The sequence below is a fragment of the Monopterus albus genome, unplaced genomic scaffold (assembly GCF_001952655.1).
Source record: "Monopterus albus unplaced genomic scaffold, M_albus_1.0 scaffold20.1, whole genome shotgun sequence".
NCBI classification, from domain to species: Eukaryota; Metazoa; Chordata; class Actinopteri; order Synbranchiformes; family Synbranchidae; genus Monopterus; species Monopterus albus.
In genome coordinates, this window is record NW_018127900.1 from 2,575,001 (window position 1) to 2,598,300 (window position 23,300).

General features: G+C 40.3%; 2 protein-coding genes across 5 annotated transcripts in view; one reads left to right on the forward strand and one right to left on the reverse strand.

Annotated features, from left to right (window-relative positions):
* The window catches only part of msh3 (mutS homolog 3 (E. coli)), a 41,354-nt gene extending 22,164 nt beyond the window's left edge, over positions 1 to 19,190 (reverse strand). The window contains exons 1-19 of one of the 4 annotated variants that reach the window (XM_020593876.1): positions 18,995 to 19,190; positions 18,509 to 18,660; positions 18,295 to 18,412; positions 17,251 to 17,549; positions 16,021 to 16,251; positions 15,527 to 15,643; positions 15,321 to 15,438; positions 15,088 to 15,227; positions 14,344 to 14,510; positions 10,735 to 10,844; positions 10,450 to 10,564; positions 9,370 to 9,454; positions 8,486 to 8,595; positions 5,574 to 5,706; positions 3,957 to 4,144; positions 2,243 to 2,411; positions 1,975 to 2,039; positions 637 to 753; positions 311 to 418 (exon numbers count right to left, since the gene is read on the reverse strand). In XM_020593876.1, the coding sequence (XP_020449532.1) occupies positions 311 to 418; positions 637 to 753; positions 1,975 to 2,039; positions 2,243 to 2,411; positions 3,957 to 4,144; positions 5,574 to 5,706; positions 8,486 to 8,595; positions 9,370 to 9,454; positions 10,450 to 10,564; positions 10,735 to 10,844; positions 14,344 to 14,510; positions 15,088 to 15,227; positions 15,321 to 15,438; positions 15,527 to 15,643; positions 16,021 to 16,251; positions 17,251 to 17,549; positions 18,295 to 18,412; positions 18,509 to 18,649 (2,531 nt within the window). In that variant the 5' untranslated portion in view covers positions 18,650 to 18,660; positions 18,995 to 19,190. Of the gene's footprint in view, positions 1 to 310; positions 419 to 636; positions 754 to 1,974; positions 2,040 to 2,242; positions 2,412 to 3,956; positions 4,145 to 5,573; positions 5,707 to 8,485; positions 8,596 to 9,369; positions 9,455 to 10,449; positions 10,565 to 10,734; positions 10,845 to 14,343; positions 14,511 to 15,087; positions 15,228 to 15,320; positions 15,439 to 15,526; positions 15,644 to 16,020; positions 16,252 to 17,250; positions 17,550 to 18,294; positions 18,413 to 18,508; positions 18,850 to 18,994 lie in introns of those variants that run through there. The other 3 variants (XM_020593879.1, XM_020593877.1, XM_020593875.1) reach the window with 3 other exon arrangements.
* A 768-nt stretch (positions 19,191 to 19,958) lies between these two features.
* Positions 19,959 to 21,839, forward strand: LOC109956584 (lymphocyte antigen 6G-like). Its single transcript, XM_020593826.1, has 3 exons — positions 19,959 to 20,479; positions 21,077 to 21,184; positions 21,351 to 21,839. Exons 1-3 carry the CDS (start codon positions 20,431 to 20,433, stop codon positions 21,503 to 21,505), a joined length of 312 nt encoding a protein of 103 aa, XP_020449482.1. The 5' UTR covers positions 19,959 to 20,430; the 3' UTR covers positions 21,506 to 21,839.
* The last annotated feature ends 1,461 nt before the right edge of the window (positions 21,840 to 23,300 follow it).

Genomic DNA, 23,300 nt, shown 5'->3' on the forward strand with positions numbered 1-23,300 from the left:
CATTCCTCATGGGGACTTTACATTGGCTTACATTCATTTCCTAGAGACTTACCATCATTTTCACTATTACCACTACTTGCCTAACCCTAACTCTTACCTTGACTTTAACCTCAAACCAAATGTTCACTCTGAAATTCAGCGATTTACAGGCTGAGCACCACCATGAGGAAGACCGAGTCCTCACAGTGTGAGTGTGTGAACAGGTTTCTGTCCCCACGATGTGAGTAATAACAGGTGTGCACACACACACACTCCCTCTCTCTCTCACACATACAAACTAATATTTACAGTCATCAGGAGAGGACGTCACCTGCAATAGTTCCCTTGTTTAGCCACCTCAGCCAATGAAAAGAGACAGTCCATGGTTGCTAGGTGACTAACAGCCCTTTTCATGGTGTGGTAGTGCTCCCCAAAGTGACTACAACGAGAGAGATAGACAGGAAAGAGATTTTCAAGTGTAAATTAAGGTAAGTGCCTACTGTGTTCCGAGTAGATGGCATTGACGGCACTGACTGGATGACGAGAGACTAATTCTGGCTGTGGAGGCATCTCTCCAAACCAGACACTGACATGTTGTTAGCAGTTTTTCATTTGAGTTTATGATCAGATGTGTGTGGATGACTGTGTCTATCATACTCCAGAAAATTGGTCCACTCCCTCTGGCAGTCCAGCAGCAGCTGCTCTCGGAGCTGCAGCAGTTTCTTATAGCGCTCCACCAGGAAAGGAGTGTGAAACCTGCTGACTGCCTTGGTACTGCATGGAAGAAGTGGGAAAGAGGTGAGGTGGAGGAAGCAGAGCAAAGAATGCATTAAAGTGAGGAATGAAACTACTAAGTGGGAATCACAACCCTTGGGATGGGAACAATATAATGGTGTAAAAACAAATACACTACCAAGTAATTTGGTGATGGAACCAATCATATGGTTTAAAGCTACATAAGTGAATGAATAAACTGTCCTGCTTTAACAAAGACATCTCAAAGTGATCAGTGCACTTAGGCTGCATTCAGAGTGACAGTAACCCTGTGTGGTATGTTGTAATGTCACCATGGTCACTTGAAAAAAAAACCTGCTGTTGCATTTTGATCATTTGCGTGGTAGTATAGTTGTGTTACTGTTTAGCTTCAACTGCCTGTGCTGCTGAGTTTCAGGTTGTTGTAGAAATAAACACACACTATGGTGCAAAGTTTTAGACTCTTTAGATATCTGGGTTCTTACTCATCAGGTAATATCACAGGCCGACTTGGAGGTTAGCATCACCCTGGTTCCCTCAACGAAAAGCCAATGGAATTTTTCTGTAGGCTTTTGGATTATTGCAGAAAATAAGTGTTGTGTTCAGCAAGATAGTCTTCACAAGTGAACACCACCTTTATGATTTCTGAAGCCTAAATACAATCGCCAGAAGTAAAAAGCTATTGTTAGGCTATAAACAAACTACACAAAGGTCTCATGATTTCAGCGTCACCACTACGGCTTCCAGCTTTGTAATTTGATTTAGCACAAACCCCTTTCCTCTTAGCATGACCTGATCTAGCTAGTGACCATGGCTGTGTCAGTTAGTTTGCAAGTTCACAAGTTTAAAAATAACGAGGCAGTAAAGGCGGGCTAGTGAGTAGATTAGTGTCCGTGATTAGCGGGATGACGTGTAATGTCTGTAGTCTCAGTTAGCCACTTCTCAGCAGCTGCACATTAACAAGTTCCAGGTTTTAGGACTCATTACTATGTCACTGGATACCATTACACTATGACACCATTTAGCAGCAAAAATCAATTTCCTCAGAGATATGCAATCATTTCTTTAAAAATAATTCAAAGTCAGACAGCATGTTATTGAGTTCAGAGGTGATATTAAAAATTATTTTAAAACAACAGTCACTGTCATATCATTTTAGAAAATGGATAAAAGTGTTAGCGACTATGTGTGTGTTTATCTCTGCTATGAGTGTGTGTGAGTGTGCTGCAGCTGTGAACTCACCAGCTGATTTTGACCCAGTCAGGTGGAACAATGGATGATAGAGCGTTTTTCACCTCAATCAGAAACTGAGGGCACAGGACGAAGAGGAGGAGGAAGACTGTGATAAATAAAACTCGAGTAGACAGAACAATGTGTCACTTGTGATTAAAACAGACGCACGCAGAAAGAAATCAGATCGTTAGTGTGACTCAGTCTTCCACCCTAATCAGGCCATCTATCTCCTCCCACCCGTCTTTCACTCTCAGCCTCGAACACACACAGACAGTACCTCCTGCCCAGAAACAGCCATGTAGTCCAGTGTGGGGGCCTTCAGCGCCAGTCGGATTTCTTTGCGGTGGTCTTGAATCTCATTAAGGACCGTTTGGATCTGCTCCCTCCTTTCCTGCAGCACTGGGAAACCAGACAGGTCTGAGAAGAGCTCTGTCTTATTCCCCAACCTGCAGACACAGTCCAAATGTGGCAGCTGCTGTTAAAATGTAACACCACAAAGTCATGCTTCCTCAGAAGCACAGACAAAATACAGGACGTTCTCTGAAGCATTAACCATGTGTCAGGAGGAAGGCCTTCACTCTGGTAGTCCATGCCAGCTGTTGATCAGACATTATGAGACAGCAGGCATCTAACATCACCCACTGCTTTGTTTTCTTTGTTTCTTGCATTTCTGAACCCAGTGTTGTGCTACTGTGGTGTGTTAGTCTGATTCCCACATTAATCTAGATATGAGCATCAAGGCTTGATACCAGTCTAAGATTTAATTCTAAATTTACCAGTATTTAACAATGACACTGAATGAAATCAACAATCAAACTGAGTTAAGTCATTTTGCAGAAAAGTCAAACAGACACCAATGTCTCCATCAACAGAGATTTATGCATTTTAAATATAAATCCAGTCTCTGGTGGCTCTCTGGCTCTCTCCTCAGTATGTCCATGACAAAAATGTGCACGGTACGGCAGTTTTGACAAATGCTCCAGTAAGTTCTTCTTTTCTTATTTTTGGAAATAATGAAAATGCATTACTATCACACCACAAAGTGCACCAGGCAAATTAAATCCCCCCCCCCCAAAAAAACTAGTTCTGACAATCAGTTTTCAGTCACTTCTCATTTAAAATACCAATCATTAGCTGATGTTGGCTCTTAAAATGTGAGGATTTGCTGTTTTTTCTCCATTTTATAACACTGCAAATTGAACATCTTTGGCTTTTAGGTTGAAGAAAACAATTCATCAGCTAAAAACAAACAAACAGATAAATCCACTACGAACATCAACTTTAGGTGCTGCCCTGCAATTTAAGTGATAAAATATATGAACATACTCTGCTGTAATTAACAATACAGAATCTTAAAGGATAAGACCGGTCATATTAATAGCATTTTCAGCAAACACCATACAGAGACTAAAACCAACAATCTCGGTTAACGTTCAGTGTGTCAGTCCTGGATCAGTTTATTTATCTGTGCCTCAGACCCCCCCGCTGCTGTTCAAAATCATCATCATCAGTGAAACACACGTTTCTTCATCAGCAAACCCCAGAGGGGCTAGGGCATGAGGAGCTAGTGGAATGTAAACAAAGCTGAGAGCTCACACAAAATCTCACGCATGTGGAGTTGACTTTGACTTGTACTAACTTTAGGAAATTCTGACCGCACAGAGACTTTGGGGAAACATATTAAGATCCGGGGTTTCGTTCCAAAAACATGTCACGTAGTGCAGCGGTGTGTTTTCCTGATGTGTTTTTAATTGTTTTTAAATAGAAGCAATTCATTGTCTGACAATGCTATTAATATAGGAAATGACCAGCCTTATCCTTTAAGTCCATCACATGCCAATAAGCAGTATCGATCACATGTAAAGCTTTGTTCAACGGCAGTATAAAAAAAAATAAAAAATCCACTTTCTTTATATGGCTGGTCATTGAAAACACTCCATTCTTCCTCTTTTACCTCTAAATAATTCCTTTTCATTCTGCGGGATACTCACTTAGCTGCCTTTTCATTGAGCACCTTGAGAAAGCTGTGGGCTGGAGCTAGCAGGCCAGGAGTGTCTAACAAGAGCCCTCGGAGCAGCGCCGAGCTGATCTGTGCCTGGATAGCTGGTAACAAGGTCTGTAATTCCTGCCCCAGGTGAGAAAGACTGCCACTAATGAGGTAAAACTCTTGCGTGGAACACTGGAACAGACACAAACACACAGAGATATGCAGAGTATCTGATGAGGCGATAATTGCTGAGAAGTCAGTGGATCTTACATATTGCGTCTCAACCGTAATGGTAGGTGCAGTTGATCAGAAGATAATTGCCATTTTGAAATCAATATTAAGAAATATCTTCTTGTTTTCCAGCAAAAAGCTTTATTTCTTTGTGTGTGTGGTGTGTTGTGTTACTTGGAAATTCTATAAACCAGCAAGATTAGATTACTAAATATTATCTGCCGCCAAACTTAAAGAGCATTCATCGATCTCTGGGAGACAAAACTCATCAGCAGCCCACTGGCTGCAGGTCTTGACAATATGGCAGTATAATAAAAATAAACAAACAAATCACCACCACAGCCTCTTTACTGCATTACACATGAGACCAAATGTAATCTACTGTAAATGCAAATAAGGGATTTATTCAGAACTTGTCACTGATAACATTCAGCTCTTTTGGCAATTCCTGACAATCCATAATATAAAAAACACAGCAAACCCATAGCTACTGCTTCATGTTTTCTGAAGATCAGTTCTGCTGCTTTGTGATAAAACTGGTGATCATTTCAGATTAAATCAAGTTATTGATGAATCAATGTTCTGCATGGAAATACAGCACCAATGAAGAGAGATGATACTGTAGATTATATTGACTTCATACTGCCATCAGTGATGTCACAGTATCTGGTCAGGAAAGGTCAATGAGAGTCGCACTGACAGTGGTTAATGGTATTAATCACACACTGCAGTTTTAATGCCCCCCTCCATGTCAGCAGCTGTTCTTTTATGAACCCAAACAAACACTGACTAAAGACCGTAAGTGCGCCCTCCCTCCCATTATGTCAATGGAGCCACAGCGACACAGGCCATTACACACAGGCCCATCTAGATGGGCTAAATTACGGCCCCTGTCTGTGTATGTGTGTGTAGCTGTACATAAATGAAACAAGACATCAAGCACCCGGTACAACACACACACACAGGCGGGATGAAGATGAAGCCTTCTGACATTTCAACCACAAGTTCAATGGGAAATGAGATTCTGTCAGACAATCGGGTAAGTGCCACTGAGGCGACTGCTCCCTGGTTTTAATCAAGAAGCTGCAAAAAAAAAAAAAAAAGGAAAGAAAACAAACAGAACAAGAGAAACACACACAGAGAAAATTGTCTTGGTTTTCATTTTAATGCAAAACAGCAAGAAAAATGAGGTTTGTTAACTTACCACCTGTCAGAATTTTTTTTTTGTTTTGGCCATTGTTTCTAGCAGTTTTGAAGTGTGTCACTATGCCCACAAATCTCAGCTTAACACAGTGAATAAGATCAAAATCTCACTGGTAAAAAAAAAAAAAAGCCTAGCTCAACAACAACAGTGCCTTCTCTGACTTTTGTCCATCTCATTACTTCTTACCTTTTTGTGGTATATGCTGCATATGCCTCTCTCCAGGTCGGGCAAATGTGACATCAGGGATCTGATGGAGTTTAAAGTGAGAGAGTCTGACTCTAAGAGCTCCTGCACAGCATCCTGCCTCTCTGAGATGGACCTGTGGGTTCATGAAAGAAAGGAAGAAGGAAAAGAAACTATAAAAACAAGTCAGAAAGATCTAAATGTGCATTCCCCATCATGACTAAAATTAATGCGTCATTTGGAGTTGAATCAGTCGTGATAGACAGGTACTGTTTAGAAGAAAGGTGTTTTGAACTTAGAATAAATAACTGCCAAAATGCCACTGATTAGCTTCTGCATAAATTCAGATTCAGTCAAAACCTCTATGAAATGAGTGATTGCAGTCTTATCTGCTGAACTCAGTTACATCAGTCTGGGCTTTGTTTTATTTATTTATTTATTTACCTCCACCAAGGAGGTTGTGTTTTTACCAGCATTTGTTGGTTTGTTCACAGGACAAGTCAAAAAGTAACGAATGCATTTGGATGAAATTATTTGGAGAGGTAGGGTACGGCCCACGAAACAATCGACTAGATTTTGGTGATGGTCCGGATCATTATCTGGGTCCAGGAAATTCTTCACCATACACGGTGCCTACAATGCTTGGACAAAAACTGCACAGCAACATCCCCATAAGATTTACCACACACACCACAGTATGGTCTGGATCCAAGTAATATTCTGGATGTGGCAATCCAGAATGTTCACGTTTATAGCGCTCATGTGAGACAACAGATAACGCTACAGACTTGTAACTAAAACCACACTGTAATTGAAACTCTGCTGATTCAGAAGATGATCAACACATCTGATGCATCTTCAAAAGTTAAGATCTAGATCCTGGAGAAAACTGCCATTATTGAAATATTGTTTTTGTTCAAATACTTATATTAATGTGATTCCAAATGCTAGATTTTCGGTTTTCACATAATCACATTAAGAAGGTAAAACTATCGTGGGAATATTTACAGTAGGTGGAATAAAATTATGAGGAAACTGTGCTGCTGTGGTGGAGGTTTGTACTCTCTGAGTGCTGTCTAGTTTCCCTATTACTTTACAAGATCTCTCTTTTTGGAGACAGGGTAGAAGCTGAGAATATTAAGAAGATGATGAACTTTTTTACAATGCATTTTATACTGGGCCCAAGAAAAATGCTCAAGTTGTGAGTTTAAGAGGTTGAATTAGATTTCAACACCTTTAAACACCTGACTTGACATCTATTACCTACTATAAAATGTATACAAGACAATACATCAATACAAAGCATTTCTGAACATAATTATTAAGAAAAACAGACTGAAAAAGCTTAAAGAATGTGTGCACATGTGCAATAGCGTCTGTGTCATGTTGCTGTACTGTGTCTTGAAATTGTGCCTGCCTGTAATCTGGGTTTTATTCATGTTGGAATTCTGTAGAAGAGCTATCTGTATAATCTGAGAGCTGTGTCCAATCCACAGCAGTAATCCCTGCACAGTGGGGGAGGGACAGCCACACACACAGAAAAAAAAAAATAAATAAAATCACACAATCGATATATGGATAATACCGTTACACTGCAGAGAAGAGAACTAGCACAGTACTGCAATGTTATAACTGAGAGAGGTTCTTTGTAGCATAAGTGCTTTGAGTCAGTTGCATCTTTTTTATTTAGAGAGACTTCCTTCAGAACATTATTTATGTTTCCACCCTGAAGTGTTTCTGAAAAGAGAAACAGCTGCTCTGTTGGGTGAAAATAACGCTAGTCACCTCCAATCACCTCCAAACACACCACCAATAAGTACAACATATTGCATCCTTTTTAACGATGCTGACTTATTTATATGTGATGTTGGAAACTTTCAGTCAAAATATGAATTCACACATGAGAAACAGAAAATGTGAAGTAGTAACAATGTTTATAACAGTCATGTAACCTCTTGACACTCATGCATGCAGGTCACAAAGCAGACACTAACCCCGTACTACTTTATTCTTCAAAACTGATGCGATTAAAGTCATACATAATTATTAAGTACATTACAAAAATAAAGACTTTTGTTTTTTGTGTTAATCACTTGGTATTTAATCAATCATATTAAATAATAACACTGCAGTTATTGTGCAGTTGTGCTTTCTGTCCCACTGAGACAATAAAGTGTATGTCAAGCTACATGGTCCTCTAAGTCCCATTTTGCCCAGAGTGACGTCTTTGAGGCGGCACTTTCTCTCAAGCTGTGTGTAAGTCCTGCAGGCTGTGCTGGGACTGAAAAACCACATGGCCATAACTAACAACTCAAATCCACACCTTAACAAAATCATGTAGTAAGTCAATTTTTTTGGAAATCCTGCCTTTATTTCATTTCAAAATTATCCTAATAGTCAGGATCTAATTGGTAAATAGCATTCACATATACTTCCACATCATAATTACATCTGGGAAACTTGTATTTTTTTCACAGTGCCAGTATTGCATCTTAATAATGCGGAAGTACCTGAGAATTTAACAAAAAAGAGTCAGGCAAAGTCTGTTCCTAAATTTAACAGAACATATGTTATCTTGTCAGTGCACAATATTTTTTAATCCGGACACGAACAGCTCTGAAATCACGCAACCATCTGAGTTACCTAATCACATGCACATGTTAGTAAATCTTTTCTGTCTTTACCATCCCAGATGACCTTAAGGCAATATAAGAAACAGCAGAGAGGCTTAATTCAGGGCAGGAAAGTGTCCTCACCACCGGGGTGTGACCCAGATAGCCTCACAGAGCAGACAAATTCCTGGTGCTCATACTTATTTTGTAGTAGTATGATAGTGAAGAATAGTGAAAGAATTCAAATCACTACAACACTGACAGTCACACTTCATCAGAAATCAGGGGGTATGCTGAACTCACTGTGGATCTATGAGGGGCTGGCTCACCCACTTCCTCATCAGTCTCCTCCCAAACGGAGTGCGAGTGTGGTCCATCACCCACAACAGACTGCCCTTCACACCACCATCTGTCTGTCATCGAAAGAACACACACACACACACAACTTTTAAATACAGAAATACACACATCTTGTAAACAACAGATACACGACATACCAAGTTCAAGCTGAGGGTTAGTTAAAATGTGCAGCACTGCTATGGTTATTTCTGCTATAGGTAGAAAAGGCTATTCTAAAGTGAAGAAGTGAGAAGGTGATGGAAGACACACAAGCAGTCAGATGAGGAGGCTTGACCTGGGCTCGAACTCTATGTTGTCTATTTGACACTCATGCCATAGCAGCAGAGTCATGCTGAACTTTTGAATCATCACCCATGAAACCCTGACTAGTCACTATCATCTTTTTAACTCATTCCTTAAACCATTGCACTCTACACTGCAACTACGACCATAAGCTGTTTTGTCCAAGTTGGGCAGTTGCTGTGATATGCACCATACAGGGGAAACATTTGGATGGGGTGGCCAGGCTGGGGCACAGACTCAGACAGCGGTGGCACATTTGAAATACATGAAAAAAATAAATAAATGAAACACCCAATTCTATGAAATAATAAACCGCACATTATTAAGAGTCAAACTGCTTCTTTTTTTGTAAAAATAAAAGACACATAACGCTTCCTTAAGCTAACTTTGGCCAAATCTAAAGACAAACTGCAGACGTTTGTTTGATCAGTATACTGTACAACAGATGGTTATCGTGTACAGTGTAGTGTAAACCATTTGTCATCCAGACAGACCTCACCCCTTTGTTATGTTTGATCACTCTGCCAGCTGAGATGTGCTTTTACCTGATTGCTGAGGATTTCCAGGTTCCTGAGGGTGGCAGCACTGAGGATCATCCCACCTGTTTCACATGACAGACGCTGAAATGAGCTGCACAGAGAACAAAATATTATTACAATACAACTGGCTCATGTGAAAACCATAATTTTTTTTTTTAAAGGAAGAGGTTTTACAACATGATGATTTCACAACTTCTCCATAACTTTTCATAGCTCAAATCACTGTGACTAAACAACTTGTACAAGATAAGATTTATTGTCTTTGCACAGTCACCTATACCATGAAAATGAAAGTGCATCATCTAAGGTGCACTGAATAATATCAAATAAGTAAAAACAGGAACAAGTAACACCCCCAAAAACAGGTATTTAGGATGTCATAATAAAAGCAAATATGAAATACTGAAGGTATTGCATGTTGGATAGTATTGTATGTTTAATTTAATTTTTGGACTTGTTATTTGGAAAAACGTGGACAGAAATTTTGATGCTCCTGTATCTCCTTCTGGAGGGCAGCAGGCCGAGCAGGCACTGAAGAAAAAGTGAGTTCTCTTACAACCTCTATAATAACACTTACTTATATATAATGTTGGAAATTGTTACTCAAAACACGGATAAAAACATAAACATAAAACTAGAGGTAGCGATCATTTTCATAAATGTCACATGCTTTCTGAATCTAAATTCTGCAAGCTACAAAGCCGACAGTAATCACCACTTTACTCTTTAAAAAGACAGGAATATAAATAAGTTTGCTCACAGAGAAAAGCTTTTAAATGTGAGGACTGTGATTCTGTCCTTAACAGACATCAAGGCAGTTCTAGCACTGAAAACTGGTTTCTTCAACTCTGAGGGTTGCAAATGGAGAAACAACAGACATAAATGCTGCATTTAAGGCAACACAAATGTAAAGGAAGCAGTAGGGCAATGTGTAAATTCCATCATGTTCCTGACTGAAGCCCAACTCTCAAAATTCCCCGTTCTCTGAAGAATTCACTGACCAGTGGGAACCTCTGATAACGATGAAGCTTGTAGCCTGGGTTTGTGAGCGTACGCTTTTGGTTCTGTATGTGGGTCTGTGTGTACCTTTTACTCTTCAAAACTCGCTCCAAGCTGAATTCTTGGAGGTACTGGATGAGCGGGCCCAGACAGCAGATAAGAGGACTCTCCAAGGAAGCCACGCTCGACAGACAGCGAGAGCCTGGAGGACACACACATACACACACACACACACACACATCATGCCACATTATTGCAGATAAAGAACAGCAGTGAGTCACAGGTCCACTCACTAGACAAAACCCATAACTGAATGTTTGGGTAGCCATGAAACTAAAGAATAGAGGCACAGAGTGGCACAGACGAACACACCTTTCTCCTGGGTGTGGCTGTAGAACTCGGTGACTGTGTTCATAGCAGAGGCGAACTCAAACTGAGCACTGACCCGCTTCTCAACTCTCGCTCGGTCATCAGCCCGAGCACTGGAGGGGAACGACATGACAGCATTCACTCAGGAGGTCAGCAGTGCTTGTGACTGTACAGACAGACAAGTGAGACACAACATCTGATACCTGATCACTTTTCTTTCTGTGCAAACAATTGGAGACAGCAGCATTTTGAGTTCCACCTGTCCTTCTGTTCAACTAGACTATATGGATACACACGCACACACAGCTCTTGTACAGCTATCTAAGTGAGGAGTCCCGTTGATGTAATACATTCCCTAGCCCTTTACTCTAGCTTTTACCTTAACCCTAAAACCAGGTCTTAGCCCTTTGATGGTGCATGAAACAGTGAGGACAGCTCAAAATGTCCTCACTCTCAAGGTATAAAATTCAAATTGGTCCTCACACCGCTGGCCACACAAGTATACACACATGCAAACCTCGGTCACGCACACACGAACACGCCATTTCCCTGAATCTCCCTCTTGCTCCATTCACTCTCTCGGCATTTCTGCTTTCAAGGACTCGGCTTCTTTGTCCGTGCTACTGTTGCCAGGGCAACCAAGGCAAACGTGTGGTTCTGAGCAGAATGCTGGAGCATTTTCTTTCTTCCGCTTCCTAATGCTCATTCATAGACACACACACACAGACACATACACATGGAAGTAACCTCATCTTTCACTTCAGCTTCTGGTCGAACAAGGAGCAAAGATTGTATCAAAGTGATCAATAGTTTTATTATGCTAGCAGTGCAAGTAGGACCATTAATCATTTAACCAGTCATCTCAACCATATAGGAGGTTTAGAATAGGGACAACTGTAGATATTGATCCAGGGATAGAGGGGCGCAGTGCAGCTGTGCAGTGTTTCTGGTAAACGCTGACAGCACCGAGCTTTAGGAAGTCTCAACCTGGTTTGAGGTACACAGGAAACTACAAAGCTTCGTGCTGGTTAAGGTTTATAACAAACCCTAACCCTAACTGACCAGGGTTTTGAGTTCAGCTGAGGCTGATGGGAAATCCACTAGATTTTTACACAGCAGTATAGTCAAGTATTTCCAGGTATTAGATCATAAACCCCCAACATTTTCAGTAGTTGTTGAAATATTTCAGAATGGACTAAAGTGGCAGACAGAGTAACATTGCCATCCACTGAGCAACTAGCACGGCCACATGTCAGCACCAGCGTCTCTTTCCAAAAACAGTATCTTTGTTACACAGCAGAACATGCTGCCAAGAGTCTCAAAGCAGTTCTCATTAAAACTGTTCATATGGTTTCCGGAAAGAGACGCTTCTGGTAATATTTATAAAATGCAATTTTTCAACACTACACTGTAATTAGGCTGTAGTTCATCACTGCTGATGTCAAGAGGCAAATGCTTTTTTGACAATGAGGCTTTTTTTGTCTATTTTTTTTTTTCAAACACTGTCATGGCGACAATCAATCAAAAGCAGGGACAGCTAAAGGTTAAATCAAAGATGTTGCCACCCGGGGATCAGAGGTTAATGTGCACAATAGATTAGATCATCTGTTTAATGTCTGTTGCTGCAGGGTGAATACAAAGCTCTGAGAGAAGCCATTTAAACCTACACACACACACACCACAGATGACATAGCTTGTGATTTTCATGTGTGTGTGTGTACTTGTGTAGCTCTATCCTGACGCACGACTGCTGTCTTTCCATGTGCCCAGGTTATAAAATTAACTTTCAAGAGTGTCAGTCATTGACTTACAGTCTTTGGAAAAGTGAGAAGTTGACAGCATGTGTGTTGACAACATCAGCCAGTGAGCTTTTTCAGTTGCTCTGATTCTGACTCATGACTCCAGGCTGTGGATGAGTAAAGCATCCAATACCACACCTAGCTACAACCAACCTCCCAGGGACCAATTACCTGCTGCTCCACGGACACGGACGCATCCCATTGCCAGGGGGCACATCTCGTCAGCCCACCACAGAGACACAGAGGCTGTAATATGGTTGGAGTTACTCCGATATTAACAAGTGTCAATTCGGATATCATAGCCTGGCATTGCTGACTATAAATTTTGTATATTCATGAGAAAAATGTTCTGTCTATGCTGAACAGACAAAGCTGTTCTGTATGTGTAAAAACACAGGCTGCAAACTGAGAAGTGCTGTCTCTGATGAGCCCAACACTAGAGAGTAGTGCTGTTCAAACACAATAACTGGACTGGCCTTTACAGGCCCAGCTCTACCATAATCACTCAACACTTACAGCTGAAGGGGGAAAGACAAACAAAGAGAGGGATGATAATAAATGATAAATAAATGATGTTTTACGGATTTAAATCTAAACTGAGAGAAAAAGTAAAAAAGGAAAGAAAATAGCCACTAAAAATAAAAAAAAAGGTTAAATGACCAATATGCACCGTCAAGGAAACGACAGAGGCAAAAATTAGCAGCCATCACTCCCTATTATTCAACCATCCCCTTCTAATCTAATCCACTCCACTCCCTCCCACTTCTTTGTTTCATTTTCACAGCATAATGCAATTACAGGCAGTCTTCAGAGGACCCCGTCCCCACTGGCGTGAACATGCTGTGTGCACACTGTCAGCAAAGATGAGCCCAACAGCGACACAGTGGGAAACAACAGGTTTCTGGAATACAGCAATTCAACGTCACTGTTGCTGGCAGTGCTGTCAGTCGACCAACAAACAAGGAAATGCTGTACACTTTTTCTTCTTGTGGTTTAAACAGCAACCTGTTTGCATTACACAGAAGTCTGCTTTCGTGTCAGAAATTCAGCTGAAACTTGCGGTCCAACATAAACATTGACAATATCCTGTTGTGCAGCATGATTGTGGGAATGATTTGACCACTTCCTGGTTTCTATCAAAACCAATGATGTTACCTTTTAAATGGGCAAGCTTTGCAGTATTATTCCATTACAGCATTGATAATATTAATGTAAATACCTTCACACCATTTCTCCAAGTAAGAGCAACTAATTACTGGTAGATGCAAATGTAATGTGCATTGTAAAATCAGGATACATCTTTTATACCCTTATATGTTTATGGTTTGTGCCATCTCGTGTGACTTTTTACCCCAGATAAACAACTCTAAAGGCTCACAAATGCATAACTTAACAATAAAGCCTCCAGGTCCATGTTTTATTTACTACAATTTATCAACTAACCTTTATAACACCATCTCTAAACATTTGGCCAATTAAATACAGTTAGTACATCATCTAACAATTGTTTCTCTTGGTACTTGAACCTTTAAAATATACATATAACCCCTGCTTGGATCCTGTTTAGCCCTGCGGCGGTGCCCAAGGTGCTGAGGGCCATTATCACATCACCTCTCTATGAGTCTGCTTTGATTTCCAAACACAGACTTAGCCCCAAGACCTCCAGACAAAGCACTGTCTTACCTGCCTGGGGAACTCTAAGCACAATCCCTCACAATGAAATAAACTAAACTCACAAACACACACTTTGCAGCACAGTTCAACACTTCAGTACAGGTACAGAGTCCCCCCTAGTGCCATGACAGTAGTTTACCTGGCATTGGTGATGCTCTGCAGGAGTCGGTGGGTTTGTTCTGAGAGGTCAGAGGGCACAAGGATCTCCACGGGGTTGATCTTTAGGATACGACCCTCCAGCTCAGAGCGAGATGGACCATCAGGGAAACAGTCCAGGAACACGTCTCCTGTGCTGGGCTGCACTGCCTTCATACAAAACCACATGCACATGCTGGAGACTTAACAATATGCATGGAAATGGTTTTTCCTGTGGTGTTTGATATCTTGGCATGAAACTCAGGGGGCAACACTATATCGCTATGAAATAATACCTTCACAATGTTGATATAATAAAGACTCAAACTGTTTTTCATTATCAATGTAGGTCTTCCAAAATCACATGGAGATGCACCTCTTCTAAATTAGATTATATATATAAGAAGAACAGCTTGTGTTCAAAGTCCACCTTGTTGTAGCTGCACCATAAAGAGATAAAGCAGTCAGCACGAGGAAAATATGATTTTCATAGTTGAGGCTACTTTTAAAAACATGAAAACACTGAGGGTGCGTGTTAAGATACAATAAAATAATTCTGGTGCAGAAAACTAACACATTAAAAATGTTAATGAGCCATTTTCTTTTACAGCCCTTATCAGGCCTGTAATGACACAGATACAATATTCTGTTATGAAATATGCTTCTAGAAATGAAGTTTAATAGCTCTAAACTGACAAAATGGGAATATCAGTCTCTAATACAGTGAAGTGGCACTGATCAGACTCACCACCAGCCCTACAGTGAGCTGCTTCTTCAGTTTGTCCCAGTTTTCACTGATACACAGCAAGAAGCTGTCAGGAGGGTCCAACACCGCATCACCACTGGCCCCCTCTTCCACATCACCCAGTCTGCACACTGGGTTTACATCTCAAAAAAAAACTGTCAAGGACATAGCTTTACAAACAGAGATACAAAAATTAGTTTTACTGACACACATATATTTGAGGTCTATAAGGATACCCTCTCCCACCAGAGTAGACTTAGTGTATAGTGCACTGAGCTGGCGGGTGAACAGAGCATTCCTATTGGCCCCTGAAGCCTTGATCGCAGACGTCTCTGTCTGCTTAACCACACCAACCTAGAAGTTAAACACAATAATGTAGAAATGTGAGTCTAAACAGCTTGGACTTCTAAATGCAGAACTATATGCAAGATGCATGTCACACCTTGTGTCCATGGGACACCAGCCGCCTGACATGAACAAACAAACGGTGTGTGGGGATGCTGCACGTCATGAAGTTGTGATCCAGATGACAGATGATATTCAGCTCTTTAGCAGCGATCTGTTCCAAACACAAAGAAAACATTGTGCTGCCCTAAAGGGAACTGAGACCTACTGAGTGTTCTCAATCATTCAAACTCAAAACTCCAGGGATTTTCTCAAGCTTTTTAAAATTAGTTTTTGCTCTGAAAGTAGTACATACAAAAATTAACATTTAGAATAACGTGCTGGCATACAAGGTACATTTTTGACCTGTGCATTGACAAATAAAAAAAAAGTTGCTCTCTATCCACTACAATAATAATTTATAAATAAAATAAAAAGAATAGGATGTAATGTAAATTAACTGACAGTGAAATGACTTAGGTTACATTTTTTTGCCCTGACACTGTTCCTTTCCTTCTTGCCTTATTAACACAGATGCCTTTTGGTTCTCACCTCTGCATCCTCTCCAAAGAACCGGTACTTGTAACCACACTCCACAGCCAACAAGGCATCCTTATGCTGCTGTTTCAGCTGGATGACCTGCTGCTCCAGAGGAGTGTATATGCTCTTTGAGCGTCTGGAGGGTACGCTACAGCCTGATGGAGGACTCTTCTCTGGAACCCTTCCTCCTCCTCCTCCTGCTGACACTGCAAACTGAGACAAGAGGAACTCCTGAGGAAAAAACAAAACAAAACAAAACAAAAAAAACTAGATTACCAGCAACCAACAGTTTCACTCTTCTGCCTGAAAGTCACCCTAGTCATGCAAAAACAAATAACAAACAAAGATTTTAATATAGATCCCTAAGATTTGTTATTTTTTTTAACAGACCCCAGTATGTACATAGGCTGTTTCTAAATTACCACAAACATATTATGGACATTGCTGTACAGGAACATCTTGTTACTTACACAAATAATAATATTGACGGGGAACAAACTAAAGAAAAAACCTGAAGAATCAAAGGTCTCTTCCACTGAACACCTATGGGAGATTTTGGAGCAATGTGTTAGACTGAGTCGCCCATTGGAGTCCAAGACACATTCGAGTTGACAACTCCCTTTCATTATATGTGCGATAAAACCCTGCAAGCAAAACGTCATTGCGTAGTCTATCAAAACCCCCACTAAATTAGCATGAACTTGAAAAGATGTGATAGTATCAGCTTTGCTCACACTACATCATGCAGTGTGTTAACCATAGCAAGCTTGTTATGCTAATAGCTAATTGTTATGAACAAGTTAAGATGAAAAGATGACTGTATGTAGCCTTGCTGTTAAAAGAAAGTGAGAGAGACAGATGCGGCCGTGTTGTTAACCTGAAGTAGCAAAGTTTTATTTGTAAATCAGGGTAAAAGCCCAAGTAATTTACTCTGAACTGTCAATCACAATTACACAGAGGAAATAATCTGTTTTTCAGCTGAATCATATTTAAAGAAACTCTACTGTTAAAAGGCTAATGTTTTTTAAAGTTCAACCAGGGCATGATGTTTTCAAAGTCAAGGTGTAATCATGTTCAAGAATCGTGATCTCAGTATTGACTAAGATGATTGTGATTATGATTTCTGGCATAATCTTGCAGCCCTATCTTGCTCAGAGGCACTTTAGCAGGCTTAAACATTGATGCAGCTGTTCAAAACACACTATAGTGACAGTGATGTGAGTCAATGCTTATACTGGGTACCTGTTTTGTAGCAGTCAGCCCTGAATTATTTGTTTTTTTGACCTCCTCCTCTTCATCCTCACACTCCTCCTCTATCTCTTGAAGTCTGATTCTATTGCTGTGATGATCTGTAACATCCTGAGGAGGCCAAACGCTGCTTCCTTGGTCACAGATGTTACTGACACTACTATCTGTCTTTTCTTTCCTCTGAGAGTCACTGTGCCTGACACCGGGCTCAGCCAAAGAGCTGAAGCCTTTCAGCTTCTCCAAGGTGGAGGAACAGAGGCCACCAGCTGCTTTACTCAATGTTAGCTTTGAATCTGTAGGCAGAAAAATACAGTTTAGGTACATAAACTCAAGGAAAACAATAGAAAATGTAAATATTTTATTCTTTTTCTTTTCATACATAATCTTCACATGGATGCATTCAGGGAAATTTGCTCCTGTCTTTCATCTATGCCACATTAGCACTGTCTAAAAACATGAACAGACCCTTTTCATATTTTTCAAAAACTACTCAAACTAACATAAGAATTTAACATTACTGCCATGGATCGATAACACAGGCCCAGGGGTCCAGGAGGTTAGGGGGCTCTTGGGCTTGTGCCTCTGTATGATTTTGAAGTCACAGAGCTCAGACAAAAGACAGAACAAAGACACAAAACAACCATAAAGACAGAAAGAAGGACTATAAAAAGACAAAACTACTACCAAACACGAAAAATGACAATAAAAAAAGCAAATTTACATTAATAACAAAATTTGTATAACGAGGTGTAATGGCTACAAAGACATACAAAGACTACTACAAAAGACTAAACCACAAAGACAACGCACACAAAACAACTACAAACAACATGACTTGTGTCTGTCTGAGGCTCCTATGTAGGGCTTGGGGTGGGGGTGGGGGTGGGATTGTTTCATAATCCATTCATGATTACTTCACATGCTGTTTGGAGAAATGTGATGTTCTTTGAAAGCTGGACATGGGTGAAGCGTGGGTGACCTGTATGAGTGTTGAGAAGATATGGATGGATTTTCAGTCTGAGATACACACACACTCACCATTAATGTTCTGACAAGCTGCAGGTTCACGGTGCTGATCCTCCACCCGTTGATCTTGTGGAGAAAGCTTGGCTCGTTTTGTTGGCAATCCACTATCATTACCAGAAGAATGTTTCTGCTGCAGGACAGAAGCAGCTCAGGTTCAGCTGATGGCCCTGATTTAAGCACTAACTTAAGCATGCGTTTGTGATGTATTCAATGACGCACACCTCACCTTCCTTCTTGAAAGCTGCTGCTCAGCAGGACTTCGGTTGATCCCACACTGAGTGTTAGAGGCACTGCTGCTGCTCAGTCCTCCAAAGTACCTGCTAATGGACGTCTGAGTGGTGCAGGACTTTTTCAGAGACTTCGGCATGTTTTTATTTGCTATTATGTTAAAAGCATTGTGAAAATTTGTGTAGGAATCTGTGCACACTCGAAGCTAAACAGTTTGATACTAATGTTTAGCTTTAGCTTTAGCTCAGTAACCCGGCTTTCCAAAACATAGCGGCGCCTACGCTGACATCACAGAGGCGCGTAAATGTCGTCAAACATAACAAGGTTTCCGGTTAGAGCTGTTTGCCACCCGCCAATAAACAACAGAAGAAGAAGAAGGTTTTCGATTTTTCAAAATTAAATGTAACTTTGTCGTAGCCTTTCGCTTGTTTATACACAGACAGTGCGAACTGAAGTAAGACATTTTATGTATTTATTTTCTTACCTTTTCATTTTCTGAAACTGCATTTATCTAAATAACCTACTACAGGAAATAAAACGTTGCCTCCAAAACATTCAGATAAAATGCAATGTCATGGTTTAGCGACCCGGTATTATGTTAATTAGTTCGGTCTGGATTCTCTGAGAGAAATATTCAAGTGCCAGGTTGGAACACATTTTCTTCTCAGCATCACTTCATCATGCTACATCATCCTGTTTGCTTTTATTCTGAAACTTACTAATCTATTTCCGTTCTCTGAGCGGAACCAAGCAAAAGGCGAATCACTGCTATAGATGATGTTAGGAAACCTAAATAATGGAATGATTTCTACCTCAGATTTCACTATGCAGTGTAAAACCGATAGCCTCTACAATCCAGATGAACCTACCTGGCCAGCTCATGTTGAAAGCTTTTATTCTCAGCTCCGGCACTTAGTGTACTCTTTAAGAACACATAAACTCTATGGTGCAGAAAAGAGACTGATGTTTGTGTTTATCAGACAAATTATCCCTCTCATACTCATCATGTTCATTTTATGTTCAGTGTGCAGTATTCTGATGGAATCTGCAGTACTATTGCATTATTAATCTGTTATTTTTTTATACATGGTATGGGTTTTATTGGTGTTTAATTTGTGTTTTTAAGTTATGATGATTGTGAGGATGCTTTTAAGCATGCTTGGAGTTGAGAAGTGATGCTGCAACACTGAGGCTATGACAAATTTCCCTAAGTAAACAATGGCCACAAAATGCAGTGATTTTATAGACCTTTAAAAATTTATTTTTATGAGATCGTGTTTATTTTCTAACTGTAACTGTGCAGGACCTTATGTTAAACTGACTGTGCACCCCTTTTACTGCAGCACGTGTCCCAATATTGATCAGCTGTGCCCCAGTAAAATCACACATTCGAGTTTTAACAAGTTCCGATATTTGGCAGAGGATTCATGGATCGATAATAACAGGAAAATAAATGATCTTTATCTGTTGCTGCAAACACGAGCTGCTCGCTCTCAGCCTTCAAGTTTACATGAATTCAAAAACTTTTCATATACAGCTGACATTTGTTTCCATCTTCTCTACAATCAGCTGCACCAGATGGATGTAGCACGCAAATGCCAGTCAGGACGTGAGGTTAACCTCATGGTGCCTCAAACTGGTAGTTTATACTGGCCAGCTTTTATATGAAGGCTACCTACGATTAGAGGGCATTATCGGAGCCCATGCTGGTATCGGTATTAGTGCATGTCTTCCAAAAAGGCTCATCTACACGGTTGTTTCAGGGGTAATGCGGTCACTTGAGGGCCGACGTTATTCAGGGCACTTAGAGAAGAGGCTTTGTGGCGAAATGCAAATCTTCAAGTTCAGAAAGAAACTGGGAAGTTGGGCACTTCCTCTCCAGTTTCTCTCACGGCAGTAATTTTGTTTTTCTCTACGTTCATGATGCAGCTTTTTTCAGCTCTGATCCTGATTATGACTTTATCTACAGGTAAGAAAAGTGTAGTTATGTGCTTTAATTGAACACTGGCTTAAAGAAATGCGTCGATGTTTAAAGGTAAGTGTAAAAGCTGAATTGGAAAGGAGTGTTAGAAAGTCAGGAGAAATAGATTCGTTTGACATTTTGAGCAACAGCCTATACTTGATCGCTAAATGAGACGTTTGATACCACTTAGTTATTTGTTTAGCCTCCACTCATTTATTGTCACAACTCTATTTGGCTATCTCATAGAAATAAATAGCCCAAAAAATGTTAAAAAAATATATATATATATAAGTAGACTATATCATGTAACACTATTTATTTTATGCTCAGTAATAATAGGGCTAAATACTTTCATTACATACTGAACAGGCTTTTTATTTAAAAAGATTAAGATTATTTAAAAAGTACTCACTATTGTTTTATTGTTCACTTTCTGTGAACTTTCCATCTCATGTCCAACAGGAAACATTTCTGAGGTGTCAATTATAGTGTCTTCCTGTAAAGTACTCACAACATAAACTCTGTGTTAAAAAAAAGACTAACATGACGAGATTTAATGTGTGTACCACCTGTTGAACCACTGTGTTCCGTGTTTCTATATAGCATGTGGCTTAAGATGCTACACATGCACAGCTGCTGACCCACATTCCTGCACAGACACCACATCTTGTTCTTTCATCTTCAACCGCTGTTACTCTTTGAGGGTAGAAGGTAAGTTGTTTTTCCACATTCAATATTTCTAATACTGGAAATTCTAAGCACACAACAAAATCAGTCCTCAGGCAGCTGATGCAATATGTTGCTGCACTGAGTGCCTGGTGGCTATGATGCGTTTTATAAACTGAGTTCTGGGAGTTTTTCCCCTTGTTTTTGGCAGGTTACAATGTGGTCACCAAAGGCTGCCAGAATAGCATAACATGTGGAGGCGCCATAGCTTGCTGTGAGGGGGACCTGTGCAACAGCGCCATACCTACTGGTCCCAGTATCATCCTCCTGCTGGTATCTTCATCCGTCATCACACTCTTACTTTGAGCCTTTGGAAGAGCTACAGCTGTGAATATTTACTGTAGCAGTTCCCATGTAACACTTTTGATTTGTACAACTTTAAAAGTCAAACTTTTCATTTTCCCTCCTGCTATGAGTCATTTGGACCAATTTTCAGTCGACTAAAATACTGATTTCCTTCTCTTTTATCCCTGGAATTCATTAGTGTCCTGATTTTAAGTGTAAAATGTGTCTGTCCCCTGATCTGTAGTGGAAGGTCTGTACTGAATTTGTATACATTGATGTTTGTAGATCAATTTGACCTGCATGTGTTCATGTAGTCGTATGTAAAGGCAAAATAAAAAGGGTTAGTTATTGACAATGACATTATTCTGTTCACTGGTTCTGACTGGTCTGGCAGGGTTGCACTGTAAAGCTGTCCCACACAATACTGCAAGAGTTTGCCAAAGAAAGAGACAAGGATGCACTCCAAAAGACTGAAGGATGAAACAAATGACCTGCAAATGAGCTTCGCTTTTAGACTTTGCTTATGTGAACAGTATCTATTTGCATCTTCGGCTGGAATTCTGTGCAGGGACTTAAAGACTCTTTGTTGCACTTGCATAACATTCAAACACTTATTTTAAAGGGAATAAAATGCACATGTTTTGAAAAAGTGCACATTGTTCAAGTTTTAAAAGGAAGAAGTTGGACTATAAATGAAAACATTCACACACTTTCTCTGGGTTTCTTTTTACAGGGTTTATTATCATATTACAATGCCAATATATTTTCTAAATTTTCTAACCACTTCAGTAATAAATAAAATGCAGAAATTGATTTTTGTTATGGTCACTCCCCCTTACCAGGAGGGTGAGGGAGAACTAGGGGTAGGACTCAAGATAGCCGACCCAGGTGCTAGTACAAAAAGGGAGGTTTAATGTAAAATAACAACAAAGTGACAACATAACAGGGTCCATAATACTTACAATAAGGGAAGGACAACTAAGGAGACCAGGACGAACAGGTACACATACACTGATGGCAGGAACTGGGATAACAGAGGATGTGGACGGACAGGCGAACAAAAGAACCAACGTACACAATATAATCCACCGCACAGAGACTGTCAGCGTGGACGACAGAAGGACATATAACCAACCGCAGAATAGCGTGAATAGATCAAGCCAAAACGCACAGGAACTGTCAGCGTAGTGTCTAAACATGCGGGTCAAACATAACACTTTAAACTTACACAGGGTAAGTTCATTTGTTCATTGTTCTGTTCTGTTCTACATGTTTGAAAGAATAAATCAATCAATCAATCAATCAAGTATTGTCCATAACAAGTTGCGAGTCGCAATGATCCGGCGACGGCGGAGCGTCTGCCCGATCAAGAGGGAGGAAAAAGTAATCATCGGGATGCACCCCAGCTGTGTGCAGCGACAAACCAGTTGCTAATTACTGGAATGCAACACAGCTGAGGTGCAGAGCCCACAGGATAGAGAGAGCAGAGGAGAGAAAAACGAAGGAGAGGCAGCGGCCGCCGAGCGGACCTGACATTTTTCTGCTTTGCATCATAGAGAAAGCTGGATTATTCAATCAGTTATCTTATCTCTATATAAATGAACCTCCGAAAACATTTTCTTTTATCTTTGGTAAAGTATTAATCTACACTTTCTTTTTTCAGTTGAAATAGGGCTACTTACTAAAACAGATTTTAATAATAAAGATACATTTACCAATACCAGTTGTAATTCTCCCAATGTGTAGTGTATATTTCTTTTCTTTCTGTTTGAATGTTTGTGTGTGGGTGGGTGGGCGAGGCGGTGGTGGGGGGTTT